This window comes from Pelmatolapia mariae, linkage group LG15, assembly GCF_036321145.2.
Source record: "Pelmatolapia mariae isolate MD_Pm_ZW linkage group LG15, Pm_UMD_F_2, whole genome shotgun sequence".
Classification (NCBI taxonomy): domain Eukaryota; kingdom Metazoa; phylum Chordata; class Actinopteri; order Cichliformes; family Cichlidae; genus Pelmatolapia; species Pelmatolapia mariae.
The window spans coordinates 38,581,247-38,600,669 of NC_086240.1; the positions used below are offsets into that span (position 1 = coordinate 38,581,247).

At 41.2% G+C, this 19,423-nt stretch overlaps 1 protein-coding gene across 2 annotated transcripts in view; it reads right to left on the bottom strand.

Annotated features, from left to right (window-relative positions):
* negr1 (neuronal growth regulator 1) overlaps positions 1-19,423 on the bottom strand; it is a 170,113-nt gene that overhangs the window by 41,921 nt on the left and 108,769 nt on the right. For both annotated transcript variants that reach the window (XM_063494801.1, XM_063494802.1), the window contains exons 5-6: positions 11,783-11,903; positions 9,693-9,841 (exon numbers count right to left, since the gene is read on the bottom strand). In XM_063494801.1, the coding sequence (XP_063350871.1) occupies positions 9,693-9,841; positions 11,783-11,903 (270 nt within the window). The remainder of the gene's footprint in view (positions 1-9,692; positions 9,842-11,782; positions 11,904-19,423) is intronic.

The window sequence follows — 19,423 nt, forward strand, 5'->3', positions numbered from 1 at the left end:
AGTTTCTTTTCAGTTCTTCAAACAGCCAGCCGGGTGCTATCTGATTAATACTTGAGCATGGATTCACCACTGAATCATTTCATGAGCTCTCAAGACACTCCTCCATTACTGTGGAACATATCTTTTGACATGCAATCTCTCCCTCGTAGCTCCACGCCGACTTGGAGTTTCTCTCTCATTCAGGAGAGCGACGCATCATTTCACGTACTGTATATGCCGGTCGGCCTCTCGCGCAGCTTGCTCCTTTTGCGAGATAAAACACATTAGTTTTCACAGCTATTTTATTTCATGGATTGCTATTCTCTTTGTTCTTTGTAGAAGGGATAATGCGAGAGATTTATCTGACTCGATTTGAAGGAACCAGTGTTCACAGAGAGCCCAGCTCAGACTTTTAGCTCATTACAAGCATAAGGAGAAGTTAATACTAAAACTGTACACATCCGTTTTAGCTCTATGGGTTGCACGCAGGCAGCTATTCCAAAGAGACTTCTTGGAGTTTTTCCCTGTATGAGATGTGTTCAGAGTTAGATTCTTAACAAAGCAGGCAGATATCTCAAAGAAACACAAAATGTCTTTGGTATGCGAGTTTGTGCCAACATCCGAGTTTATAAAGTCACATTTCAGAGCCAACAATCTCAAAACTCATTAATTACTGGCTGGGTCAATAAAACTTATCACTAATCCTATTAAACCTCCACGGATAAAATATGGCGTGTTTGTGCAATGCCGCAGTAAAAATCGTACTTAGAGCCATAAAATATAGGAAGAGGAGATTCCAGACAAACTTGGATATAGCCCGAGCCATTGTAAGTGTCCAATTTATCTTCGCTGCTCCATTTGAGAGCATTATCAAGGTATTTTTCATGCAGGGACACATGCCTGCATGAACATCTTCCTCACTTATTCCTCCATGATGATGGAATGGTCCGTTTTTAAGGCTGTGCTCATTTGTGAGCCGCCCAATTAAGTATTCGCCCTTGTTCATTTTTAATGGCGGCAAGTGTGTGTGGGTACACACTCGGATCGCTCATCCAGGGATGAATGTCCATAAAGTGCTTTGTGCCTCCTATAGGAGTCGGCAGTGGTGGGTGGGGTGTTGTCGGGAATAAGCTCCGCTGCCTGCTGGGCTTCAGCACCAAACATCATCGCAGTGCAACTGGAAAATGTTAATGGCTTTTATGATTGCCTAAATATGGAAATGCAGGCATTCAAAAGACAGGTAAATGGTGCAACACTCTAAGGGCGCTTTTGGGGAAAATAAAGCGTATGGCAGCCTCGCCACGTTAAAGTTATTCAGTGTCTTTTTCATATGTGCGTGTTCTAAAAATGCCCCCAAATTATGTCGCGCTGCTTCTATTCAACGGTTTTAATGCTGGAAAACAATCAGCGGTCCAATATTGCCAGGACACGCTTCTGTTTTCTAACCAATGCGGACAAATATAAAAGAGGAGTCATTTTAAACAAGGATAAATAAACCTGGCTGAAGCACGATGCGCCGCAGCCATCCAGTCCCCGCCTGGACTCCATATTATTCCCCTGCGTTTGAGGCTGTAATCACACACCCACATTTCAGGTTTCACCTTTTGCTCACATTTTCCTGCATCTCTGCTCCGTGACTCAGGTACAATCACAGGGTGCGTGAGCGAACGACATCATCGACAACAATGGCAGACGAGGAGACGTGTCAAAATGACACCTACACATGCAGTGATTGATAAGCGTGACAAATGAACACAACATTCATTAACCAACTAGCCAGCAGTGTCTCTCCTGCCTGAGGGAGGCTGAGCAGTGACACAGAGAGAGGAAGAGTAACTCTTTTTCTTCTCCATCAGTCTCTTCCGATTACTGCTCAAAAGGTGGGAGGGGGGAGCAGGTGGGGTGGGAGGAAATGAAGGCAGAGGTATAGGCGGAGAAAATCTCCTTCAGGGCTAAGCCGAGGTGGGCTGGGGGATAAGAGCTTGACCAATTAAGCTGGAGGACTCCTCAGAAAATTGGAGTGAGCAGCCTCAGTCTTTTCACCGAAGTTCACTTCCATCTAGCACATGAAATGGGAAGTTGAAATAGGGATTGCCAGCTTGGTGATTGTTATACCTCGGCTAAAATCATAAAGAGCATGTCTCTGCATGTGTGTGTGTGTGTGTGTGTGTGTGCAGTGTACACACAGTGCTCATGTGTATGTGTAGTAAGAGGCCGTCAGAAACAACCTGCAATGATTTTTGGCCCTTTTAAAAATAATTATAGGCCCACAAACGATCATGAACATTTTTATAAAAAACAGTTACACAATTAGATTTGATTGAAAATCCTCTGCCGTCCGACGGAGCTGTCAATGAATGAGGGGGAGGGAGGGTGTGCTGATGAAGCTCAACTCACTTAATAAACACATAAATAAACATAAACATACATGAATGATGTCTTATTCAAAACAACAATCATAATTAACACACAAGGAGGGCGTGCAGGAAGGTAAAGGGTGCTGCGGCTGTTAGCGGTGTGGCTGTCAGAGGAACAATGATCAGGCTCATGTTGTAATATCTGTGCTGTGCACCTGAATTACTATAAACTACTGCAAAATGAGCCAATCACTGAAAGAGCCAATTACTGTAAGACATATAAGAGCTGGTGTCAATCAGCCATTCCAGACTGATTACAGCTCTCTGCCAGAACTAATTCCATGTTTCATTCATTTCATCAAGTGCCGGAGAGAGATCCGAGTCAAGGAAGTGAACGTTTACAGCTAAAGGTTATACAGTTAGATGTGGAGGATGAAAGGTTCGGCTGTTTGAGGGCACTGTCAATGGACCCGAACAGCAATGAGGATTCTGCTGCGACCACAAATCCCCAATAACAACATTACTGCGACGAGCACGCTGTCGCCTGAGAAGGAGTTTAGACAACACGCTGGCTGCTAGCTGATAATCATGCAGCGGGACACTGATTCAAGCGAAACATTTTAAACTATACATGAGAGGCTGCAGCAAGCGTGCACTTTTTATCTTACATATTACTCAGTAATATTAATTACTTGCAAATTAACATACGGTAGGATCCTAATGACATCTTGAGCCAAAATATAAATACACTATGGATCCCATATACAGTAACAGCTCACGGAAAAGCACCAAAAAGTGGAAAAGGACTAATTCCACCAATTTATTGAGTATACTCCAATTATAACTGGATAACAGCAACAAGGCAAGCACTGTGATATGATCCTATTTTTTAATAACACCATTGCAAATGAACAGAAAGACCGGAACTCAATATATATTTGTCTCTGTGGCACAACAGCAAACTGAGCAGCCACCGGCACGAAAATCGACGCTTGCATTTAAATGCCAATAATTCATGCTCATTATAAATTAAAGAGCAACAGCAGAGCAATGAAACTAACCCAACAGACAAACAGCCATAGCATACTAACATTATAGAGGAAACAAAGACATACACTGAAGGAAAACATGCTAAGAGTGAATAAAAGCTCCTGAGGTCACCATGCCCTGTCAGCGTGGGCATGGTGACCTCAGGAAATGCTGTGGCTTCAGATGTTGACTGACAACCGCGCGGTGATAAACTATTTACTCCTTAATTAACTTGTCCAAGATGAGAAGCACGGATCGTGACAGGTCAGCCAGTTCCGGCAAATGTTAATGGGAATATCTATCATTTTTTGTGTTGTCCTTTTCCCAAACCAAACCCACTCACACTTTTCTTGACGAGACTCCTCACAGCGCAACGTTGACGACTGCTTAAATTTCTTTCAGTAATGAAACGAGCGTGGAACCAGCGCATCGATCTGGTTTTAAACTCTGCAGGTTTCACTATATAATTTTTGCCGAAAGCTGAACCCTCATTAACTGCGATTACGTTTCTGTTGTATGCACACTGCGGTTCAATTTGCTACAGAGTGATATGGAAAACAAAGCAAAGCTACTGAGAGAGAAACTCAGTATTGTGATTAAATCCCACTGACTGATAATGAATCAGTGCAAACTGAACCTGTGCGAGCTCGGCTTCGTCTGTAATCACACATTTCAACTGAAAACATACAGAAGGACAAAAAGTTATTTTGGGGTATTTCTATGCATCATTCATAACTATTACCCAGTCCAATTCATCACACCTTTGTAGCTTAACAATTGTTTAAAAGTACAGACAATTGTGACGAGTGCTGTTTCACTTTGATATTTGTTCATTCACTGATGACACTGGGCATTGTGGTATTCACAAAGTATGAAAAGATTTACACACACACGCACAGAAGTGCTGCAGAGTGGTGACAAAGAGGCTATATGCTTTCTTTCTGCTCCACAGAACCCAGTTTGTGTTTTACCACAGCTTTTTAACACAAGCTTAAAGTGGTACTTAGCTCAAAGAGATCACAATCCCTGACTAATGGTTTAAAAGCACGAAAACCAAAACGCTCTGACATAACTGGCAGAATAGAGCAGACAGTGAGGAAACACAGCACCTAACTCGTATAAAAAAAACCCAGGCGTTAGTCAGAGCCTACCATGTCGAAACCGAGACGAGATCAGAATGCAAATTCTGCTTTTCATCCCTATTTGATTTGAAACAGAAACCCAACTATCTGTCTTCCACTGGCTGCTCTGAATTGAAGGCAAATGTGTTTACTTTCTCTGGGAGTAGGCTTTGCAGAGTCACAGTTCATCTCATCAGCGATAATGGCAAACCTTTTCCTGGATTGATTTAAAGTGACTCTGTAAGGTTAAGACAAAAAGGATTTACACCACTGACAGATAAGGACCTTTCAGCTTTAAATTCCTGACAACAGAGCAATGACACTGAGCTCTGAAGTCTTGTGTATTTTGCTTTATTGTACTTCCTTTTCTCTTTTTTTTCTTTTTTGAATAGGGATAACCCTCACTTCACAGTGCAGTGCAAACAACCACAGAGACAGCTGTACATGACCATAAATATCCCCCCACACGTTGTTCTTCTACTTACAATTCACCTCACTATATATGATGCTCAGTCTAATATGCATACCCCTTTCCCCCCTTGCTCATCAATAGCTATTGACTGGTTCAAAAATAGCAACCCAAAGTCACCCGTGGTGAAATCTCACCTCTGGGTTTTGTTATTTGCGTCAACGCAGCGATGAGGTGCGCTGCGGCGACTGCTTGCCATTTCTCATTAAGAGCGACATCGGAAATGGCCTCTCTTCTAGATCACGAGAGACAAAGGGAGGGGCAAGACTCTGTGTGTGCCTGTGTGTGTTTCTCACTGAGAGGAAGAGAGTGATAGAAAGGAAGAATGAGCGACAACAGTCGGAGAAAGGGGGAGAAAAAGAGTGAGAGAACGAGATAAGAGAATCAGACAGACAAAGCCACGATAGAACGACAGACAAAGAGATAAAGAGATGGAATGGAAGACGGGGAGAAGTTGGGGGTGGCAGCACAGGAAGCTGCCTCCTCTTTCTATTCCGCGGGTTTCTTTACCGCTCTGCCTTTGAGGCCTCGCTAGTGTCACATTAAGATCATCCATTTGAGAATCTGAGACAAGCCTTTGATGTTCTTTGTGCATACACAAACAGGAGAGTGGAGTGCTCCTTTGACAATTGCCAACTCTACAGAAATATCTTTTTGTAGTCTGAGTCTCTGGCCTGCTAGGGACAATGTTATCATCAGAGAGTGCAGTGCAAACTAGTGAATAATTTAATTTACCTGTTCATATTTCATCACTGAATACATTAAATAGATTTTTTCCCACCGCTCTCACTGTAAAACATAGAGAAAACTATGTTCCCCAGTCCTACGATGTCACTGCTTTTTTTTAATCTCTTTTTTTGTCGCTCAGTTGGGCAAAATAATGGAAGAGTGTAAGAAAAACTCAAACACCCACCAAAAAGTAGGGAGAACTCATGAAGACATTCCTGAATGCATGTATTGTAGAGAGATATTTCATAAAAGAAGTGTCTTGCTCTTTCAGGAATGAAAGATGTTGAAAAGTTTTCCTAAAAGTTTGCTTATAGTGGAAATCTTTCCTGGAAATAAAAAAAAAAAGGCATGATGCAAACCCCTAAACCGAGAATCAAAAAGCCTCGTGTTGTTTGTTCATTAAACAGACCTCGCCTTTTAAGCACTACACTGGCAAATAAGCCTTAGGGCATTTTAAGAACTTTTATCTGTTTTTTTTGATAAATTCTGTGTATTGGGCAGTCTGACAAAATGGGCCAATTATACTTTAATGATCAATGAAGAACTTCACTTAGGCCTGTAATAAATGAACTGATGGCTCACTTCACCTAATCTATACCTTGACTCTCGCCGCCCTCGGCTCCAGTCAGTAGACATCATGACTGTGATAAAGCCCAGAGTGTAGAGAACAGATCTACTGCTGCATTTTTTTTGTTTAGAAACTTTCAAAACTGTGAAAGGTTATCATCGTCAAACAACCTCATCCAACCTTTATGAATCTATGTTTTCTCATACAGAACCAAGAATTGGAAACTTATTAATCTTGCTAGGAAACCTGTCAAAGATCATCTCAACAACCACCAGTTGCAAGGGAAATATGTACTTCCTGACCACTTGAGAGTGGTTGTTGGAGGTTGCTGGCAGTCACTGTGAAGTCGATTGCTAAAGGCCCCTTTCACACAGGCCTCCAGATCACTCAGTGGCCCCCTGGTAACTACAAAGGGTCATGAGGGAAATGTATGTTTTCTGCAACTTTGGCAAGTGGTTGGTGGATGTATTTGGTGTTTCACCAAAAACCTCCTGCTTTGGTCAATTGCACATTGTCACAGTTGCCAGTAGTTTGCATGGAAAACACCGACATGTCTGGAAACACTTGGCAACCATTCACAAAGCAGTAAATGTGAAAAGTGCAGTGAAAAATGGAAATGGAGAAGGTTCGCCTTCAAAGTAAAAGTTGCACTTTTTGAAAAGTGTTTGCGTTGGACTTTTTCAAATTTCAAGAATGTCCACAGACAAGTCGGTGTCTTCATGTTAGCTATGTGTGCAGTAGTAGCAGTATGCTGCACAAGAAGGCTTTTCGTGCAGCACCCTCTATGCAATTGATTTCACCAAGTGACAGCCAGCAACGTAGCATTATTATTACTTTTTACCATTTAGTAAAATCCTACAGTATTTTTTCTGCATGCACAGCCACCTCATTCTGACACACATGTGTTATGTTTTTATTATTCTAGGATTATTATTATTATTATTATTCCCAATGCTGATGTGCCAAACTTATCACATTTTTTTTCCTTAAAGTGTTAGAAATCATAACTATCAGTAGTATCAACACATCACACTCCTTCCAAACCTTATCCAGTGTGCTTATTATTTTCCATTTTTAAATGCAGTAACAACACTGCGTTATATTTTGTCAAAACATGCACAGATGGTATAATATAAACGTATGACTTGTGTATTATACTCTGCCTCCTGGACAAGATTAAGCCCGGCATCTTTATGTGCTAGAAGATCTCTATTCAAACACGGAGCTTCACAAAGATGAGACATAAAACAATACAATGATAGTCTACCACAAAAATGCTTTTCCACAGTCCCCAAACAAGAGCTGCTTCAACTGGACTCGTCATTATTAGAAGCCTTTCACTCACATGCTCGTTAACACTGAGTGCCTGCACGTTGTACATCTTCTTATATTTTCCTATATCTTTCAGTTCTTAGCTGCGGCTCGTGGCACGCACAGATCAGATTTCAAAAAGCTGATTATGGTCAGACATTTTTAAAGTTCAATTTTGAAGATTGCTGTTTGAGAAAACTTTGATCTCAAGCCACAGCATCCATGGGTCCAGTGCTGCTCTACTAGTGGTGTGTGTGTGTGTGTGTGTGTGTGTGTGTGTGTGTGTGTGTGTGTGTGTGTGTGTGTGTGTGTGTGAGAATTGTAAGGCACTTTGTAGAACCACTAAGGCAGGGATTATACTCGGTTGCGGGAACCGTCATGGAGAGCTGCAGACACCACAGATGAGTAGCCGTTCTTGTTATGCTTCTTTGAAGTCTGCTTGAAGTGCACCTGAAGGGTATATGCATTGGTGTGTTGTAGTGTAATGTGTCAATGGGTGTCACAGAAAATTGGTAGGCATGTGCACGTCGGCACGGAGCTTTGCGCTCAAAATTTACATCGCTTGGACCCGGTGAACGCTGGCATGCTCACAAAAGCAGAACTATAATACACCATTCAGGTTTAACAGGTGCTATAGATGTGCGTTACACTTAATATGCAAGAGAAATGTTGAGTTTTTAGTAGAGTTTGTTCTTCTTTCATAAATTGTATATCAACTAGTAAGTTAGGCTTAGTTTACTGAATGAACTGCTTAGAATGTGTGTTTTACTTGTTATTTTAAGAGATTTCTCGTTTTTTTTAGTCAGGATATTTTCTCTGATTTAAAAAAAAAAATCTCACTCAGGGTAAAAATCTAGCTCAAATCTGTGATGTGACTGAAGCACATAGATAGTTTGTTCCAAATAAAGCTATAAAATTGACACATAAGCCAAACTGAGGATGTGCAGAACTGTTACAGCCCAAATTACCTGGCAGCACTGGTTTCAAGTGTGCATTTTCTCAAATAATGTACTTGTTTCCTGTATTTGCTGAATATAGTGATGAATGAGATCACAGGTTATGATTTGGCTGTATAACAGCTTTTGATCCAGTGTTGTGTTTTTCTCCCCCTTCAATCTCCAGTTCCCTTTCATTAGTTGTTTTGAATGCTTAAGTAAGCAGGGGCCTGGGTAAGTGCTGGTCTGGGGTGAAAACAGACAGCCTTGTGTAAGCCTCTTCCTAGAAACACAGAGCCTCTCTCTCCAGCGGAAAGGTCTAAGGTTGTGTTCAGGCAGACAACAGCACTGAATGAAAAAGCAGAGCCACCTCATTTATTCATATGCAATATTGATTCAGTCAGGGTGGCAATGCTGAAGAGTTGTGCATGAAAGAATGAAAACTTGAGCTATAATAGCATAGCTGAAGTATCTCTGCAGGGATGACTTCATTTATTTTGTGGACACATACTGATTTATTTATTTAAAAGAATGCTTCTAACTATGAGAAATAAATGCAGTTTATCAGTGATACAGCAGGAGTTTGGCCTCTGATATTTGGGTCTTTTTGGAACTCGGAAAGATTCCTTATGGGCTTTGAAAAGCTGTGAAAGGGCTGACTCGGAGCCCTCTTTAAAATCTGAGTCATACTTCTACTTGGTATTCAACTTAGCAGGATTGACCTGTGTTGCTGCCTTTGTAATTGTGACGCTGTTGCCTCAAAGCTAAATTTCTTTTTCAGGTGGTGTTTTTATCCAGTACACATGCAGATGTAGACTTAAAAAGCAGACGCACCAACCCACCCACACACACACACACACACACACACACACACACACACACACACACACACACACACACACACACACACACACACACACACACACACACACACACAGGATGTCTAACAATAATAGACAACTGATTCACAAAGCCAATGTCTAGGAAATAATCTTTTTTTTTTTTTTAATGGTGATCTGTGGGCAACCACTTCCACTGGGTTTAAACCTTTTTTTTTCTATAACAAGAAAATTGTAGCAAAAAATGAAAACACTTTTGAGGGCAGAGAACCCCCACTGACATCCACAACACTCTTCCAACCCTCTGACTCTTCAGCACTCCAGTTAGCCACAAGCAGGTAGAATGACAACTTACGATTGAGAGGCACGCTGGCATTAGCCGTCCCTAGCTTGTTGGAGGCGACGCACGTGTAGTTCCCGTAACGATCCTCTGTCATGTTGGTGACTGTGAGGACTGATCTGGAGCTGAGGCTCTTGATGTCGATGCCCTGACCCCTGATAATCCTGAAAAACAGAACACAATCACAACAAATGACGCTTTGATTTCTCTCCCTGAGCACAAAGTAACGGGGGTGGAAACGGCTAGAGTCAAGGACAGCGCAAATGTTTGTCATCTTTAGTGGATTTTCAGATTGTGTAGTGGCTCATCACTCTCTTCAACAGATCTATTTATCCCTTGGTCTGCCTTGGAGAGATGCTTTGAAGGACTGCGAGGAGAGAGAAATGACCCAGAGGTGAACCAGCTGGGTGCCACTTGACGTGTTGTTCATCGTTTTTGTTGCAGGTGCGGCCGGATTATAATAAATCCTACTACAGTTGTGCCTGGCATCTGTGCTAAGAAACTGACAAATGTTAAATTGTTTACTGTTGTGGGCGTGATGATCTTAAACAGCCTGTAGAGATTAAAATTCACTCAGCATAGGCATATGCTATGAATCCTGATTGTGGGATTTTTGTAGATGGTACAGCTTGTTTTCATCTCAGCGGTTGCCTGTACTGCTACAGATTCATATTTAAACAAATAAACCATAAAATCCTCCAGAGAGGAGACATACTTCTGTCCTGGCCTTGCTGTGCCCCCCCATGATCTCGAGCTTGGCTCGACTCGCTTTGAGAGTCACTCTGGGTTGAAGCATTATGTGCGACCTTATGTCCAGCAAATATCCACAAATCTGTTGTTCCCTCTCCCATGGTGATTTCCTCAAATGTTAGCTGAACATTCTCTGATAATCTCAGCATGTGTCTCACCTCTTTACTTCACCGTGAAACTAGTCAATGCTCTCCTCCGTCACGTTGAAAGAAGCCTCCCCATAAACACTCAACTGCTTCCATCCGAGAGCGAAAGTGGCGATGCATCGAGAAAGATTTACTTGCAGAAGCCGCCACACGCCTTCCATTATCGACCAAATGAAAATACATCTGCAGCAATGCTATAGCTGCATCAACACTCAGCCAAAATCAGGAGTGGGGCTCATTTTACATGCAGAGTAATTGGGCAGTGAAAAAGGCAGCGTTAATGCTGTACAGCAGCTACACGTGCTCCATGCTTAAGTCCTTATACTAATGTCCTGCTCATAATGAGGAGTAAATGAAGAAATCAACATTTAGCCATGTAAGAAGTCACAGAAAGAACAAGTCCTTGAATTAAGTAAAGACTAGAATCACGCCAACTTGCCTCCTTAGCAATTTGAATAAATTGAATCCACCCTATAATTACAATTAGCACAGTGTGAGCTGATGATTGAAATTGTGCTCACCAGGAGTGGGTAAATGACGGGTAATAGGGGTAATTTGGTTTTTAAATTCAAGAACTGACACTTGAATCTAGACTGATTGATGTATGTGTCGCGAATGATTTAAGCCAGTTGCCAGCAAACATTTTATTAGGATGCAAGGTGAGGACAAGGCACAAATGACTCTCGCTGGAACATTTTTGTGCGCTCTCCCCAGAGGCTGGATGGAGGCAGAACAAACAAATGCACTGTCTCTGGAAAAAAAAGCAAACAAGCAGAAGTAATACATTTTCTATCAAGTAAAGGTATGACCTAATAACACAAGCGTTATTGTCAAATGTCAGCGTGAACGATTGCAGTAAAAATTTGATATTTAGATGTGGACTTTAGACTTCCGCGGGAAAAAAGTATTCCCGGGTAATCATAAGGATTTCTTTATATTTGTGTCTACCGGCCCATTTTTCATGGCGTGTTGACTTGTCATAGCAAGAAAAGGACACACGAAACTAATTTCGTTAACAATGCCTCAGCTCCATCGAGAGTCATGGTGAAACAGCGTGCACAATACCAGAGCCTTGTAAGTTCACTTAAATGCAAGGCAGTGATTTTCCTCCTTTATTACACATGTTCCTTTAGTTCAATGACATGCAGAAGAAATCTGGTATGAAAAAAGGTCTATGCGGGTGTGCAGGGATAAACAATCCGAACTCACCTTTTTTCACCCTTGTACCACTCAAATGTTGGAGAAGGCACTGCAGCAGCCTCACATCTTAGCAGGGCTGTGCGTCCCAGACCGACTCCATGGCTCTTTATGTCGTGGATAGATGGGGCAACTGAAGAAAACAAAAAAATAAAAATAAGACATCTTGGCAAGATTACCCACAACATTACCATGAGCCATTTGCATAAGAACAGCGGTGAATGCTCTTATTTTGATGGCGAAGGGTGGCTGCACTTGACAACTGCTGACACCCTGGTCAGTGCAGACATTGCGCGGTGTAAGCTCAACATTCAAAATCTACAAAGGCATATTTGGAGAGGAGAGAGGGCACCCATCCCCTGTGTTAGGAAACTCAAATAAATTGCACTGCATGGTGATAAATGGTTTAATGGAAGTTCAAAGACTCAATGGCAGAGGCAGGTTCAGTGAATGCAAAATCAGACTCCTTTCATGTGCTGAAGTGTGGTGTTAATCTCTTTGCCAGTGTCATGTAGGCAGCGATGGCTTTTAAAGCAACCCAGTCCTTCTCCACTTCAAGCAACAGAGCCTTGAAATAATGTAATATGTTTATGTTTTATAGATTGACAACATAATATAAGTGGTAGACCAAAAACAAAAATGCCATTTCAAATTTCATCTAAAATGTAACTAGAGGTTAAACTCGGGGAGATGGGCCATCATGTTTAAGAGGAGGTCAAACAGTAAATAACAAAACCAACACAAGTGCAGACCAGACCACAGCTACGATCAGTGATACCAAAATGAATGAAAAATTAAATAACGGCCCAATAATGTCACCATGTCAACATGAATATACCATCAGTTTAACTTTTTTTACAGGCATGTAAGTCATAAAAAACACAATCAGTTTGGGTTTGATAGATTTCTCCAGTCTGATGGTCTTTAAACTTGAAAGCACATGTTGCATTTTCTTGGCACTCTCAAAACATTGTTGCATGTGTCAAAAGCTGTTTTCACTGATGCACTGCAGTCCTGGACGTTTCTAGACATCAGACTGTAGAGGTGCACGCATCATATTTGATACATGCAGGTTTTTGTGAGACTTCTACATCATCAGTGTAACATTCCCCCCCACCCCCATTAAAAAAACTAAATAAACTGCAAAACATATTTTTAAGCAATTAAAAAAAAGAAGTCAGATGTAGCAAATATGATACAAAATATAAAATCATATATGGAAATTAAAATGTAAATAATTTTTAAACCAATTTGTCAGATGGTTCAATAAATTCTTCATTTTCAAAAACTTTGAATTTTCTAGCAATTATTTCATATTTCAGGCTTTAAGGGGGTAATGCGATCCAGCTGTCCTGCACAGCTGGATCGAACATTAAATGGTCTTTAACCTGCCAGGGTCCCCCAGTGCAAAGCAGTCCGTAAGGCTGCCCGCTTATAGCAAAATTCCAGGTTATTTTGGTCAATGGTGTATGTGAATTTTTTAAGCAACTGCAGGCAACTGTTAAAAAAAATACTTGGGCAGGTTCACCTTTGGAAGCCCTGCGAGTTCTGCTTCCTTGATACTGAGCTTTTTGACCAAAGAGTCTCCTTCAGTCAAAGGCTTGAGCTGAAACTAACCAGTGAGTTTGAGCTTTTAGGGGGTTGTAAAAGTGCACGGCTGGAACAGTGGGAAAAAAAGAAAAACAAAGGGGGGAGTGTAAGCATTTTATGCCAATTACTTTGTTTTCTTATTAGGTGGAAGTCAAAATGATGACTGAAATTAAAATCCAATTAATGGCCAAGCACAGTAAGTCCATGTGTAGGTAATTGTCGAGTGGATTCAAAGCGAGTGAGTGGGTGTAATGTGCCGGGACTCCTGAACTCCACTGCACATGCAAAGTGGGGTTACTGGGACTGAATCAATAATACAACTGTAACTGTCCTGTGCTTTCTTATTTGGTATGTAAAACATTTAGATGAGCAATATAATATTCAAACAGCATTAGCTATTAGGTTTAGTTCAATGCATTTGACTCAATCAATTTTACCAAGTGGAGATCAAAGGGTAAAATAAATAGCCAACTCATCAGATGAATGATTAAGATTATATTATACTCTGCTTAATGTTATAATATTAATTCAATTAATGCTTAAACTGTGATGGGTAAATAAAATGGCACCTTTAAAGGACTGGGGACAACGCTAAACTGGTCCCAGCTGAATGCACACAGTGGCTTAAACCCACTGGTATTTTTATGACAGATTACCTTCATAGATCGCCTGCTTCTTCACTGAACACCGAGGCAAAGAAACAGGAAAAACCAATCACACTATCACACAGAGCTCAATCTGACATTGTGTATTGTGTAAACTTGGCTTGACTTTCCAAAAGCCTGACAAACAATAAAACTGTTCTGAACAACCAAGCAGATGCACAGCCATTTCAGATACAAGACAGGGCAAAATTACTTTGTGTCACTCACACTGTTTCTGATTAAAAGCATATGATACATGGAAAACGCTCGCACTCTTTAGACCAGTCCTGCAGCTAGCAGTAAATTGCCCAGCCATGTTTGAAAGTAAGATGGGGACTATTTATATTCCTGACAATGAGCTTTGAAGGATGACCTGTCAGTCTGAGCTAAAGCCCCTTTCCAGTGGAAGGACTTGGCCAAGAGCCTGCAAGACTTTACTTTCAATTGCATTTGGAGAGACCTGAGTATGGAGTGAAAAAGCTTCTAAACATAACCCCCAGCACGTCAGACTCCCCCAAAACAACGGAAATTCAACGAAGACATAATCTGGTTCACTCCTACGGAACAGGATAGCATTCATGTGTTTTATAAGCTTAGATTTACAAATCCTTCACCTTTGATCATTCAGTACTTTCTGTGAGATGGCCTTGGTTTGAAGTGCTGCATGGAACCAATGCATGCACAGTCTTTCCCTGCAGCCCGTGACAGTCAGCGCAGATAGATGAAGTGGGATGCCACAGATTTGGGCAAGGTGAAAGCGAAGCATGTGATCATTTGCACATGTGTCATAAAATCATGTAAGAGAGGCACACAAAGATCACAGTGTGCTCTGTGATGATGGATGCCCTTCCACCAACCTTTCTTCTGCATCCTAATGAGCACATTCATAGGACTAGTGTATGTTGATTTTCTGTCCTTGCATGTGTGCCAATTATACCATTAGTTCCCTCTTTTGTTGCTCTGCTGAATAATCTGAAGGACTTAAGATAGTGAATCAAGCAATGGGTTATGCTAGGGCTCTTCCTCTTCATTTATCACTGCATGAAATGTTCGGCCCCATGCTGGGGGGGGTATTAGTAGACCTTGACTGGATGCCTGTGCATGTTGTGTGTGAATGTGCACCGTGGGTGTGTGTACCCTTGTGTCTGTGGTCTAAACTCAAACTTTTTCTGCTTCAGAAACTTCAAAGATCTGTTCAAACATCACAGATTACTTCAGAGCTATATTTAAACATAACCAGCATTAGTGGTTACTGCACCCTGAAGACATCTTTGCAGAGGAGCAGTAACAACCTGCAGCAACTAAAACAAAACAAAAGTTTCTAAAGCACATAATAAAGTAACATCAGAGTGTCTGGTGTCTGACACTGCGCTTTACAGAACAGATGTACTTAAAGAAAAAGATGAGAAGAAGCAGAGAAAATTGCAACAGTACTCTGCAGCACAGAAATATAAGCCAATAACAAGTATGACAAAATCAATGTAGTATGCTGACCAGCAGAGGCTTAGCAAGTCCTCGTAATCCTCCATTGGTGGTATTGTGCGGGGCCATCGATTATCTGAAGGCTCTGAAAGCGCCAGGGTGACCCGGCTGTCGTGCTGTACAGTTACTAGGACAGTGGACAGGGTGGCTCAGTCAGGTGAGTCAATACTTCAAACCTCACACATAGAGACATTTTTATTTATTTCATTCTTGTTATACCAGGAGGGTTTTTCCTGCATGGAGAGTAACTGAGAAATAACCACGATTCTAATAAAATGATTACCTACACTGTTCAGACTATCTGGATTTGATTGAATCGAGCATTGCAGACGTGTTTAGCAAATAATCTTTCTGTGAAAAACGTAACACACACTCACTGCTGACCAATCAAGCTTATGTGCATATCTTTAAACATCCATTCGGACCCAGGGATAGACCCTGAACTACAAACCACAAAACTGCTGGAAAATTGTTTTTCTAAATGTGCATTTCCTCTCTGGATTATTTTGCTGTGTTCCCTTTAATATATTACCAGCTGGATCAGCTATTTGTCAAATGAACACTGTGCTTTCTTCATTAGACTCAAAGGATTTCCTATTTTTATAGTTAATTAGGTTTACTGTTCTCCATCAGTAGTTGGTTAAAATGCTCAGATAAAAAAATCAAACTAAGACAATGAAAGGATTGAAAAATGTGCTGTTAAAAATGTTAGGCACTTCAGGTGCTCATCCGTTCCACAGCACAGCTCTAAATACAGAGCGCAGTATAATAATAATACCAGCGATCCAGTCGTGCAACATGCCGCGCATTCAGAAAAACTGTAAAAGTGTGAAGTTGGAACTGATGTTGCTTATTTGCAAAGGCAAAGACAAATGTTTTTAAGCATTTTTCTATTTGCTGCACTTAATTTGAAAACTTGAACCATGTAAATGCATCATCCCACTGGCCAGCATACAATACGAGCACTACAGGCTGCAAAACTCCAAGAGCGGTAACTAAGAATAGAAGGCTTTTCTTGAAGGCCAGTTGTATTTCTGCAAATGGACAAATTCAAAAAGCAATTTGGGTCCAATAATTGCCTTTTTTAAAATCTCTCTTATAGCATTGCAGGTATTGCAAAATACTATAATTTTATATGCATATCAATATTATCAAGTTCTCCCAATTTGGACCTTGGCACTGCGATCTGTTAAGACAGATCACAACCATAAAACCCAATACAATCCAATAAGTCCAATTTTACCTTGCTGGCATATCTTATATCATCATATATTGTGCTATACACCATCAGGAATTTGGAGAGTAATGCAAAGTAGTGCACTAAAAACCATGAAGCCCCAATAATCCAGGTAATTTAATGTCTAGGGAATGCTGGGGTGGTGCTGTAAATCATGCCTGAAGTCACGGTGGCTCCACCAGATGGGGGTGAGCGGTTGGGTCCAGGAATAGTACAAGCATGGCAGAAAAATGAGGACTGTAAGGCCCTGGCAGGTGACAAATGGGCAGTTAAGATCGATCACGAACCAAAAGCCATTACATCTGCATTATCAAAACAAAGCCGATGTCTCCAAATGTCTATGCAAACTGTACAAATACACACACTTTAAAGATATATAACAAGTGTGACCTTTTTTATTAATGGACAGGGTTTGCTCACAAAGCAAAACACCTTAATGTACAAGGCTTCGCTGAGTAGCGTCCCTTAAACAATCCTCGTGTGACAATTGATGATTAATTGGTGTACTTCAAGGATGAATATGATTTATTTAGCTACATACTATTGTTTGCCAAGAGAACCCGGAGAACGCAGGCTTTTTAATTAAAAGATCAATTAATAACCCTACCTCTTCAGCCAGATTTGAAAATGAGTTTTCATTGCAATTAAGAAATGGACTCATCAGTGCATGACTTGTCAGCTTACACACAGAGACACTGTTCCCCACTGCCATCTGTGGGTTTCTTTGTCCTGCTTTTTTCCCCCTCAGTCAGGAATGGTTCTACTGCCAAGATTTATTAATTCATTAAGATTTCTATTCAGAACAGCTAGGGAACATTGTGTTCCTTCTTTTTATACAATGCGAGGCATATAAATAACCAGCTTAGTGTGCAGGACTGTGTGGGTCGACAACACCAGGGATTCAATCTATTGTCTGTGTTTAACACTAAATGGCTCAAGGTACACAAATCCTCACCTATCTTCCTAAATACACACGAGCTGGCGAGCTGTTCCGATGAAGACAATGGTACAGTCGACACACGCGGAAATATCATTAATCCATTGTTACGAGAGAGTTCAGTAAGTCATCTCCGATTGTGTGAACATAATAACCATGTTATAGACGATTTCATGTAAGCCTGTGATGTTGCGCTCAACATTATAACTTATTTTGTCACTAAAATGGGATGCCAATGTTTAAAAGTAAAGGGAAAAAAAGGAAGTGTACTAGCCAGAACATTTATTCTGCAGAAGATCAAGTTTCCGCTCATTTATTCATGCCCCTCATGCAGCAAGGAATCCAAATAGCAATCAAGACGAGAGCTTTGGAGAGATGTAGAGAGATGGATTTACATCCAAACAGCTTGAGGGTACTGGCTTTAACTCTACTTAGGATTGGATCAGAATCCAATTCTAGGAAGCCTTCTCTTTTGAATCGTAAGCCACAGTATTTCAACAGATAGGGCAAACTGTCGACAAACGCTCAACGGAGACTGCGTGTCTGATTTGAAAATACTCCCGACGCCAGTTTTCATTGAACTGTGCGATGAACGTTTATTCCACCTTTGATTCAACCTCACCATCCACCGCTGCGCTGAGCCTGATATGGACACACAGTATGTAGGTCATGCATTTGGCAAAATGTAATAAATTCTGCATACCTCTATGCAGCTGTTATAGTGTATAATGATTCTTTGTAAATACAATAACTATCAAATAAATAAATAAAGCCAGCACAAACATGCCCACACTCCGCTAATAGCTGTTTACTCCAGTGTCATTACTTGACATTGTAATGTTGGGTGGTCATGAAGATGTGTCTACTGAACACAAGTAAACAACTTTAGTCTCTTATTTATCAGAGATGGTCGTGACTCCCCACAACCACTCTGTCAGCAGAGGAGCATGTTGTGGGTGTATCTACCAGGCCGGGGCCTGAATTCCAAACAGGCCTGGACGGCTGGGGTATTAGAGGGAAAGGAAGGTTAGGAGCAAACAAAAGACCAGGTGATGTAAAGAATTAGAAGTATTCGCAGTGTGCTCCTGCATTCTGATTATTAATATTATTTTTTTCAGAAAGCTATCAATACCGCTGGTTAAATTGCTCACAGCAGCTCTGATGTGTATGGTGATTAAAATGATCACAGTTTTGCTGGACAATTAGTGTAAGCAGGAAAGAGCGAGGTGCTCTTCTTTTTATAATCACAGCCATGGCGAATATGTGAGCAGAATTCACAGCTGCAGGGTACTGGAGGAGGAAGGAGGCGTAAAAATGGCTGGCAAACTCCGAAGCATACAGGGTACGCTTTCACTCTGAAAAGCAAGTGAAAGCTTGCCACGAAGGAGCCAAAGTGATATTAAAAAGGAAGACAAACCTGTACTGGTTAAACCTTTAGCCTGAATCGAGGGATGCTGTCATACAAAATTATACGCGGTCAGAAGTTTGTATACGCTCACCGTGGGCATGAATGTAATGGTAATTTTGGGCTTTCAATCGTTTCTTTGAACTGTGTACAGCACACATCTTCAATGGTTAAAAACAACCAAACTGGGTCCACGAGTTTATTTTGCATTTTCTCTAATCCACATAGGGTAAAAAGTATGCAAACTCTTACATACATTCACCTCAAACTTTTAGTAATTGATGCCTTTTAACTTGACAAGGCCGTCCACACGGACAAGCCGAGTGCCTCCTGGAGAAAAGTTTTGTATACAGGGCCT